This window comes from Saccostrea echinata, unplaced genomic scaffold, assembly GCF_033153115.1.
Source record: "Saccostrea echinata isolate AGI-Se365-2 ecotype Australia unplaced genomic scaffold, CSIRO_AGI_Sech_v1 ptg000030l, whole genome shotgun sequence".
In the NCBI taxonomy this organism is placed as follows: Eukaryota; Metazoa; Mollusca; class Bivalvia; order Ostreida; family Ostreidae; genus Saccostrea; species Saccostrea echinata.
This window is the reverse complement of record NW_026889779.1, coordinates 29,471,569-29,483,734: the sequence shown is the minus strand read 5'-3', so window position 1 is coordinate 29,483,734 and position 12,166 is coordinate 29,471,569. Positions and strand designations below refer to the sequence as shown.

At 30.2% G+C, this 12,166-nt stretch overlaps 1 protein-coding gene across 1 annotated transcript; it reads left to right on the top strand.

The window, feature by feature from the left end:
• Window positions 1–9,575: 9,575 nt before the first annotated feature.
• On the top strand, window positions 9,576–10,028 carry LOC133197012 (interleukin 17-like protein). The gene has a single exon (XM_061332852.1). The coding sequence runs from the start codon at window positions 9,576–9,578 to the stop codon at window positions 10,026–10,028; it is 453 nt and encodes a 150-aa protein (XP_061188836.1).
• Window positions 10,029–12,166: the final 2,138 nt, after the last annotated feature.

Sequence of the window (12,166 nt, the reverse complement as noted above, 5' to 3'; positions counted from 1 at the left end):
CCTTAAAATACCCGGAATACCAATCGGGTGTTTAATTTACAATCTTCTCAGTCCTTATGACATTTGTTTCCCATCTTTTTGAGTTATTTTCTTCCAATTACAATCGGTTGAGAAAAATATAAAATAAAATTCTCAGATTAGATTGGCTTATTAATTATGCTATTGGTTTATTTGGAAAATGTTTCAATATGAACAATACAAATACAAAAATCAAGATAACAAAATAATCATATCCTTATAGCCTGTTAGGAATTCTTACTCAGCCCCATAAAAAGGTTAAAATTCTTTGCTGCATGCTAGTATATATCTTTTTAATCATCAGATTCACAGGTAAAATAAAAAGTAAATAAAATGGATCGTAAATAGGCAAAAACAAGGACCCTCGGAAATAAAAGAGGTGGGATCAGGTGCCTAGGAGGAGAAAGCATCCCTCGTCGACCTGTAAGAACCCGTCGTGAGCCCGTATGTATTGATCAGGTAGACGGAGTACACATACACCATGTCTGTAATTGAATCTTAAGTTTGGAACAAAATTTAAAATGCCAGAATTAGGACACTAAAAGGAAATTTTTTTTCTTCAATAATCTGATTATTTAAACTTGTTTTCTGTAAAATATTATTGTAGAATATGGGCTTTTCTAACATTCACATCAGAACCACATTTTCTATATCTGCTTAACGTTTTAATCATTTAGAATTTTCTAGAAATTATCATCATCAAATAAAAAATAAATGTAACTTAAATATTCTTATCAAATAACATTTTGTTACATAACTTTAAATGTTGGCTGTAAAATTAGGGGAATTTAAAATTTATTTTTGTAGAAACAAAGAAATTTGCTTACGAGCAAAACCATAAGCAGTTTGTAAAAGTTTTATTTACACAGTATTCTACTTCATATAATTCACATTCTGCCATTTAATAACCGTTTTATGATGAACTAAGTTTCCTTTTACAGTTTTTTTTCATTAATTACTTGACATTTTTTTCATAATGTCCTATATAATACCTCAAATGTCTTGTACAATAACACTTACTTTCCTGTCCTTGAACACAGAATTTTACAATTGAAGCAATTATTTTATTTATTATTATTTATTATTATTATTATTATTATTATTATTATTATTATTATATATATATATATATATGTCGTATTTCGACAATTTGCGAAAGGTTAGGTTGACAAGTTTGTTAGATTAAGATACAACAATTATTCTTTACAAGCACAATGAAAAATCTTGTAATTTTAAGTTTCTTGACATTTCTTAATATTTGAAAATATTACATAACTTGGCTTTGCCCTAGTATTGTTGCTTCCTCTTATGTAAAAATAAATTATGGTTATTCCATTCTTATATACTTACAAGGGTAACTGTACCCAAATGTTATTACATATTAAAAACTTTCTACTATACTTTTCTCTTTTTAACTACATAATTGTAATCAGAATTAAGTTTAACTCACAATTTGTTTTTCGGTATTTTCCTAATCCTCTTTCCATTAATTTAAAATATTTTTTAATAAACATACGTTGTATTTATACGTCTTTTAGACCTTGTATCTTAGGACTTTGTAAACCAGATCAAGCTAAAAGAAAATAATTTAAACGTCAGAAGTCACTGTATTACAGTTATAAAATTAGTGATTTTAACAAATCTGCTTTGTCCACTTGCTTCTATGTTTTGTCGTCATGTAACCTAGATGCGGATACGATAATCATGTTCCGCTTGATTTGAAGTCAAAAATATTTCGTATTTCAAGGGCAATGAAAGTGGGTCATAAAGATCAAGCCTTGAACACAAGAAATTACCAAAAGTGAGCTTATGTAATGTTTGCTGAACTACGCATGATCTTACTCTCTACAACAAGAATAAGAGAACGATATTATTGTTGCGCCACCTACCTCCAAGTCAATTTTCTCAAGTTTACATATTTAATTGATTTTTCATATTTATGTAGATGTTTGTGTTTGATAACAGGAAGTAGAGTTGTTGTGACCTTGACCTGGGGTGTCAGTTTAGGAATACATGAATTTTAACAAAATATAAGTTGAAATAATTTATTTGGTATAACAAAGGGAGATGAATCTATAATTTTGACAAGATTTGTTCTTTTTACAAAAAAAATCAAAGAAAAAATGATTTTCTTTTTAAATATCCCCCCCCACAAGAATATTGCAAAGATGTTCATTTTATTACCAATTTCTAATGTGAATACAACTATAAAATTGTACTCGATTTTATGTTTAATTTTACGTATGTTAAACAGAGAAAGATTTAAGGCTTATTTTTCCCAATCCATGAGTATTTTTAAATCCTAGGATGTTTCAAACATGGTTTCAACTGATAAAATTCTCTAGACATAAAAAGTGTTGTAATTGAAATCAGTTAACCATTTGACACTGTTGCATGTATTAGAATTATGAATCAATTCCTCATGAATTCCACTTCGCATTCAAAAAAGTGTTAATGACCAGATCGTCATTAATATTGAGTTATAAGTGTGTTAAATGTAGTTGGGAATCTAGATATAGCATGCCTTATTCTTAAATGACTTTATCTAAAAAAAAATATGTTGTACTTGACACGCCTAGCTGTTGTTGTTAAGACCACTTATAAGGATGATCCTGATGGATATTATTCGCTTATTTGTCTTTTCATTATCGAAATGCTCTGCTTTAATTTCTCAAGGATACGTTTTGATATATTCCAAAAAAATGATACCTATAATTATATGTATTCTCATTCGCATACCTATAACCCTTATTAAAAGCTTCAATTTTATCCACAGAGAGAGAGGGAGAGAGAGAGCGTTTACAAAAGCATACATATAATGTATTATCATAAAAACTATCTTGCAATGCATTTTAAAAAATGATAAATTAGTTTCAAACAAGTCTTTGTGACACCTCGTAGTTCCCAAGATCTCAAGAAATTGAAATTTCTAAAAGGGTTTGAGATTTTAAAACAGTAAACTATTCAATAAAAATTGTGAAAGAAGTATCTATTGCGTACCATCCTTGGTACCGTAACATCCAACATTTAAAGGGTTTTTATCACGTATCTAAATTTCTTAAAAATGAAACACTATTATATTCTTGAAACATATAATTATCGTTTAATTATGAATTAATGTTGAAAACGGCCGTATATTAGACGATAAAACGCCCGTAGCTCGTAATTTTCTTGCAATGATTTTTAAATATATGATTTTAATAGCATGTAAACTTTGTCATATCAAAAAATTTTGAGACCTGATAAAAACCCTTTAATAATAAAATGGATTCTTAGCAGGGCTTTAATCCCAAAAGCTAAAGAGGGTACCATAGCCATAAATTCATAGTGTGGTTATAAATGCATTACTTTTTAGTCATTAGTAAATGATATTGCAATAAAAAATTTGAATAGTGGACTGGCGTCTAAGTTCACTAAAGTATCGTATATACACTAAACGTACGTTTTTCCACGAGGTCATTATTCCGCAGAATCACAATATATGTCCAATCCACGGGTAGAATATTACCGCTTAACCGCTTTACTGCCGCTTACATAGTGTCAATTAATCACTCGCAGAAAAATGTCTACAGTAGTAACTACATGTGCCTTCCAAAGTATGATTGCCATAATCTCTTTAGTTTTGTATTCGTTATTCTTTTCAAAATGTATGTATTTTATCCGATCTTCTTAGATAACAAGAAAATGGTTGTTAACAGGAAATTTTTTTCTGAAAGGTATTCTTCTGCATGGTATATTTATTGTTTAAAAACATAAAACGTAAAAGAATTTTCACAATGCAAGAGAAAAAATTGTATTTATTTTTTTTTTTAGAATGCTATTTATATGGATGTATTTTTAGAATTCTAATTAATTTGGTATGCCTATATTATTCGTGTAGGTATACTTCCAACAAACGGTTTTATTATGGAGCAAAAACAATTGGTTAACTTTTTCCCCCTTAAACATAAAATAAAATAAATATAAGATATGTATTTTTTTTTCTTGATAGAAATATTCTACTGTTAACTGTAGATCTAAAAAGGTACAAAATTGATATATTAAGACAAAGAGTTTCTAAATCGTTAATTCTGTTGAAGAATATATATATATATATATATATATATATATATATATATATATATATATATATATATATATATATATATATATATATATATATATATATATATTAGGGATGTCAACGAGTACCCGGTTAACCGGGTACTCGATCGAACGCCCGAGTATCGAATACTAAAATCGCTACTCGGATGTATATTTTTTTCATATTTCAAAGTTCATATATTTATTAAAAACTTATCAAAAAATGTGATTTAAATCTTATCCATTGTCCCTTTCTATAAAGTAATTAGCGTTACCTACGCCGAGTTAATATCCGTTATCGCCTGTGGCTGTGTACAGGTGTATACAGTAATTACCGTGACCAATCACTGGACATCGTACACAGCTGTTCTCACCTCTTGCGACCCTAATTTTTGGATGGCTTCAATTATTTGTTTTCAATGAACATCGTTTAATTATGATCTATTAATTATCCTTATATAGATTATTTCATTAGCATCGGGCATAAGTTATTAGAAATCGAATTAGAAATTAGAAATCGGACATAAATAGAAATACCGCTACCAATTCAAAAGTGAAAACTGTAAAGAATTATAATTTTGTAATTATTGGTGTATTAATTGATCAATACATGTCTTTCGTGTTTGTTTGATACATAAAGCAAGTACCCAAAAATTCATTTTCGTTGGGCTCGAATTTTATGTACATGCATTATAAACGAAAGTAAACATCGATGGGGTAAACAAGTCTCGATAAGATCAATAATTAAACTTTTACATGTATACACACTTTTTCCGAGTACCCGAGTACTCGATCGGAAAATCGTCCGAGTAACCGATTATCAAATATTGACCGATTTGACATCCCTAATATATATATATATATATATATATATATATATATATATATATACGCACCTCTGATATAGTTTTACGGGTTTTCAGAAGGGACAATATTTAGTTTAATACTAAGTTAATTCAATTTTTCAAATTCTGTATCTTTTACTCAACTATCATTTTATTCATTTTGAAACATTTTTCTCTTCCAAAGTATGAATGAATAGAAAGGTAGTTCAAGTTGACTTTTAATTCCTTTATGTAATTTGTTTATGCTTTATACTCTATTACATCTTCATGGGTATATACATGTATTGTCCCTTTACATAAATTTCAGAGTATTTAGGTTTAGATGAACCAAACTATTTTAGAATATCTAAACAATCATTTATGAACACTGCTTTTTAACAATACTTTTTACATGAGTTTCTCTCTTTAGAAGTGTAATTTATTATAATTCACAACAAAAAGGCATAAATCTGTTTTAAATGTATTAATGTATCATTTTATTAATGGAAAATAAATTTCGACTTGAAATTGTTTACTTTTTAAGGTTTTTGTTGGCTATTTATAGAATAAATACGTCTATTTAGTGTGTGTAAGCCAACAATAATAGCAATGATAAAGGACACCCGGTATTGCTATTTATGCATCAGTTTAGGAGAACATTCATAATTTCTTTCCGTAAAGTCCGTTATTGAATCCCTTACTGATTTCTATTATATTTATAAAATATCTGTAAACACCTGTTTGTCTATTATTTCATTCATTTGTCTAGCAGAAATATATGTATTCACAAGGAAGTAAAGCTTGAATTTCTCACACCTGTATATACGTTATATTAACTGTAACGTAAATTCCTCTGGTCGTACGATTTATATCCTTAAAATACTGAATACCCGGAATATGAGACGATTCGGGTGCTTTATTACTCATTACAATCATCTCAATCAACATGACCTATGTACCCCATATTTCTGTGTGATTTTCTTCTGATAACGAATGGAATAAAAATAAGTGAAATTAAAAAAAAATTAAGAAATTAACTTCTTAGGTTTGATTAGTTCCATTGATTATTTTATTGGTTGATTAAGATTTTTTTCTATATATGAACAATACAAATCCTGAGGCAAATTTAAGATACCAAAATAATCCTATCGTTATAGCCTATAGGGTACGAGTTCCTATAAAAAGTATGAAATTCTTTATTGCAGGATATATATATTGTTTTAAAATCATCTGGTTCACAGAAAAAGTATAAGTATCTTTTTAACTTTGTGGAGAATTGCTGTTCTTAATTCGAACTTACTTTCCCTCAAAATAATGACATGTATATAGTGTATGTTTGAATAAAAATGAACCAGGTCAAAAACTGAAGACTTGAGTTTGGAACAAAATTTAAAAAAAAAATCTTCGAATTAAGATACACATGAAAGAATTTTTAATAATTTGATTATTTAGACTTTCGTTTTTCTTAGAATATTATTGTAGATCACCAACTATTCCAACATTCATATCATAACTACATTCTCTATCTAACGTTTTATATAAAAAAAAAAAAAAAAACAAAAAAGAAAGATGTTTAGATGTTAAGAATTAGAGAAAGGAAATATTTGTACGCGTCATGAATAATGTATGTGAATAAATGCTACTTAATCATCCTCATCAAATTACATAATGTTATACCACCTTAAATTTTGTCTAATTGGGGGAATTTTCATTCATTTCTATAGTGAAAAAGGAATTGCAAAAATGCCATTTGCTTACGAGGTAAACAAACACACATTCCTATAGTAAAAGTTATATTTGTTTTTTCCTTCTTAATAGAATTTATATTCCGCCATTTCATAGCCGTTTCAATAATGAACTTAGTTTCTATTACAGTTTTTTTTCGTGAAATACCTGATACATGTATATTGTATTTAATGGTTCATGTATTATCTCAAATACCTTTCCTGTCCTTGAACATAGAATACTACAATCGTAGCAATTATTCTATTAAATACATATATTGCCATACTTTAAAAAAAAATGCAAAATATTGTGACAAGTTTCTTAAACCAAAATACAAACATAATACAAAATACTTTTATTAAGTTCCTTGACATTTCTAAACAATTGAAAATATTACACAACTTGGCTTTGACCACGTATTGCTTCCTGATATGTAAAAATAAAATAATGTAATTCCATTCGAATATACTTTCTCAGAATAACTTACCTAATTTTATTACATATCACAAAAACTTCCGCTGTTTTTCTTTCTTATCAAATAAACATAATCAGAATTTTACCTTACAATGCATTTGTACAATGCTATTTTTCTTAAATTTTCTTTCATTTGAAATAATTTTAAGGAAATGTAGCATACAATGTCTTTAGGCCTTGTACTAGTATCTTAAGACTTTGTATACCAGATCAACTTTAAAAAAGTAATTGGTGTGTTAGAAGGCACTGAACAATAGTTATATAGGTATTAATAAAAATGTCTGCTTTGTCTATTTGGATCTTAATATATTTTTCTGTATAAACAGAATTTACCTAAAAGGCCCTCCATTCACATTAAAGAGTCCGTTCACAAGATATCCTCTTGCAACAATTAAATGATGTATCTATCTTTTAATAATGTATGATTAGACGATATATAAATATTTGTTACAACTACTTTACGGTCTTTTAGCTATTGCTTGTTTTCATTATGGTGCAGTCTAGTGTAAATTGTTGAGTTACATTGGAAATAAAACGCTACATTTTGTCGTCATGTAATCTAGATATCGACACGACCAGCTTGCATTGAAGTCAACCTAATTTCAAATATTTCAAGGACAATGAAAGGGGTCGTAAAGGTGAAAACTCGACCATGACGCATCGCATCCAGGGAGCAATTCAAGTGAGGGGGGGGGGGGGGGAGGTGGCACAAGAATGTAATATAATGAAAATTCTGTGAAAGTTTCATTAAATTTTATTTGGTAGTATAGGAGTTCCTGATAAGAAATGGGTACCCCCATGTTATAGAAGAATGGCAATGCCCATGTTTTGTTATGGGAAATCCCAAAAACATCTGTATGTCAGATCCAGACGGAAAATAAAAGATGCACATAGACACTATATGATAAAGATTCTGTGAAAGTCTCAATAAATTTTATTTAAGGTATAAGAGGTCACATTATTGAGTCTCTTCGCCATGATATCCTCTTACAACAATTATTTAACTGCCTTAGTGTATCTTTATTGTTTTAAATTCATCTATGATAAGACGATGTTAAAAGATTCGTCGCAGAAACTTAACGGTCTAACATATATATTGCTTGTTTTCATTAAGGTAAATTACAGTGAAAATTGTTGAATTACATTAAAGATACGTGTGAAAATTACCTTTTTGTAATATAATTATGTAATCTAGACATATATCGGTGCCGCATGACCAGCTTGCATTGAAGTCAACCTTATTTCAAATTTCAAGGACAACAAAAGGGGCCGCAAACATGATCTGCAACGCATCCAGGTTCGTAGGGAGCAATATCATTTTGGAGAGGGGATGCAGCCTAACATTAATTTTTGACAAGCAAAGAAAAAAAGAGGTTCTGCATTTCATTTTTAAAACATCCTCAAGTTTAGCTTTGTTAAAAAGCTAACCTCAGTGTTTGCAGGCATAACGCGTAAAAAGGTTTTTACAGTTAAAAAGTTAACATTGAAGTATTGAGTTTCTGAGAAAAATTGTGGCATAAAAGTTGAAGTGATAAAGCATCATGTCAGCAAAATATGCAACTTCAATTGTAGTTAGATGAGCAATGGGGGACAAACAAAGCCTGAATAAAAAATACAACCAGCTTCGTGTATACTGAATACTTAAGATAAAGACATTTGTATTACTCCTAACCATCCGTCTATTTCTGATGTGTTTATCATTATTGTTGTATTTTTTATGTCAGAGACAAAATAAGTCTCTCTCTCTCTCTCTCTCTGTCTTAGAATATTAAAGTTTAGAATCCATTTCTATCCAGATTTATTTGACTCTTACATTTAAATGGCTACACTCTGTACATGTATTTGAAATATCTTTATTTCCTATTTTGACGTAAACAGGGCATTCGATGTTTGTTGTGACTAAAAATAGTTCAAATAGGGGTATTTCCTTGACGGGTTGTCCATCCTGCTATTCGTTAGCGACATGTAACTTCCCCTTTTTAGCTGCCAATAATGTGGCACCCAAACACTCAGTCTTTAGTCCTATTCTACTATAAATACGAGTGAATTCTGAAAGGTAAGACAAAAACTTTTTAAACGCACAACATATAATTTTATTTCTTAGGAGGCACATCGATAAGAAAAAATATATAACATGGCAATGAAAAAGGTATATATATCTTAAGCTATCAAAAGGAAAAAGTTATTCGAACCTTCCTTATCAATATGTACCTTGAAATAAATTACACTGTTTAAAGTTTATTTTCTCTTTACTTTTGGATTTTGAGTTCATAATTTTTGTTAATTGTAAATATATTGTAAAAAATATTCCTGATAATCATGAATATGTGATATTCATATCGGTATTTTTTTCCTTAATTTCAGGATTTTCTTGAAGTATTTCTTTTAGTATTAGTTGTTTGTCTGGTGGAATGTAGCAGTAAGATTTGTCAAAACCCGCCCTCCAGAGAAATGCGGAAACTGAGGAGGGGACTGAGCCAGCTAAAAATAAAAGATTTACCGGAAAGTTTCTTTTTAATGGAGCAATTACGGAACAGTACCAGTGCCGTGAGCAGCATTTCAGTGGAATATATCAACAGACTTTACGTCAAACTAGATAAAGACAACACAGATTGTCCTAAAAAGCTACTTCCGGGGATGGATCTATGTCCCGGATATAAGGTTATGGATTTTGACAGATTTCGGATCCCCAGAATGATGCTTCAGGTGAAGTGTAAGTGTAAATCTTGTGTCGGACGCGACGACAGCTCAACACACTGCACGCCTATGTACTATTATACCCGGGTACTGAGGGTTACGGATTGTGATGACAGGGGATTTTATGTCTACAATTATCACTGGGAGAAAGTCTCCAACGGCTGTGTATGCAAAGGAAGAAGAAAGGCCCCCCAGCTTCCCCAGTGATTTAGAGGAGCAACACAACGTGAATGCAAGCAGCAGTTTTATACTTTTTTATTTAACTTTGAGAATGCTTATTTTATACCTCATGTTCGTGTTAGGTTTATATGAGCGAGTGTATTGTGCAGAATTGAGAGGATATGGTGGTATTTAATTTTTTAAATGCTATGTGATTATTTTATTGTTGAGGGCAAAACTTCAGGTAACTGTCTCCTTATTCTAGTCAAAACCATCTCCCAGTGATTAAATCATGTGTCATTAATCAAACATCGATCTCCACTGCCAGGTCCATAAAGAAGGAAGTAAATACAACAGTTCACCTATATTGGCATAAACTCTGTACCTTGCAGGGTTTAAAGGAAACGTAGCCGTTACCGCTTTATCAAATTCAAATTATAATTCGCAGTGAAGGAAGTGATAGGATTCTTACTGCGATACGTCGATTTTTTCCAACTGCTTTTTTTCTTCCTTTTAATTTATTTTGATAAGTCAATATACCACTAAGTCATTTATTAACAGTTATTTCTTGCTGTTTAATTATAATACTTTCTCAAAAGAGTTTGAGGAACTCTTACAATCTTGTTTTTGTGACTGCCAAGTAACGTTGTTCCCAAGATAATGTGTTCAACGACACATAACGTTTCTTATAATTTCTTAACTTTAATTGATGTTTCTTATTTTTCAAGCCAAGAAGTCAAGTGACAATTATTACTTTAAGAAATCATAACATTTATCATGTTTCTTTCAAATTGATTTCATGCATTAATTTGTATTGTCTCATGCAACACCAACATACATCTCTACAAAAATGTCTTTCATAGTGCCAATAAGAGTATTTTGTCAATTTTATTTTTGCATTTTATTCAAATTTCTTTATTTTGTAACAGTTTTATTTATTAAAATATACTTTATTCCATGTTTCAATCTTTATTTAATATCAGTTGTTTGTTTTTAAATCAGGAAGAGTTTGTGGACCTACGTGTATTTTGCAGAAACTTATTTAAGGAATCACTGTCTAGTTAGTAGAGTATGCCAGGGCATCAACGATAGTTGGAAACGTGGGATAATTTGCATAAAGAAAGTGATTCCTTATATTTCCATTTCATTGTGAAATAAAATTGTAAATTTAGATTTTAAAAATGTAGACTAATAGATTTAAATTACACGAGGCCTCACATGTCAATTTTAATAGCCCCGCCCACTGACGTCAAACACAAAGACAGGCGCACGAGAATTACATGCATATTAGGCCTTCTTAACTCCTGACCTTTCGCTTGGCGAAATTTGCATTCCGTTAGAATGATCAAGAAATCAACTCTCCTAACTTTAAAAGAGTTATCACAGAGAAAACAAATAGAAATGGAAATATAAGATATTCACGCACACATTTTTTCTGACATAGTTTGAAATATAACCTATCAGACCCCTGTAAGAAGGTGAAATCAGACATTCGACACTAAAATGTGCATAGTTTGAAAACTGCCATTTAATACAGTACAAAAGTATGTTATGCTGTTTACAAAGCTTTCTGTTACTAAAATTCAGTAAATATATTGATACCGGTGTTGTAGAGTAGGACTTCCCGACAGCCCAGCTTTCCCCCCGAAATCTGTCCTCTAGAGTAAGATTTCCCCCCGAGGGGAAATCTCACTCTAGAGCCAGATTCCCCCCTCTTTCTTTCTCAGAGTAGGATTGCCCCTCTTTTACCGATACTTAAAAGATATCGACAATATTTTGGCTAATAATCTATATGAAAGGCAACTGATTTTTTAATGGAAATATTTGTGTTTTCGACTCAAAAATTGTCGAATTTAGTATGAAATCTAATCTTAAAATATATAGCTCAAAATCTCGTAAGACTTGATGTCTCAACACCCTCTCTCGACGCAGCGGTACCTGTTTCTTTATAAATTCAAAAATGTATATCAGACAACCTTTGGTTATATGATCTGTTTGCCCTCTAAAAATCCAGCATTTCATCTATGGATTGATTCTTTTTACAAAGAGTGTGTGAGAAAATTCTTCAATTTATATGTTGTTGATAGGTTCCACATACCATTCTGTATTTGAATCAAGTAGTTTTTCAAAGGGAAAAAATGAAGAAGAAAAAAAACAAAAACAAAACAAGAAACATTGCTTTTGCA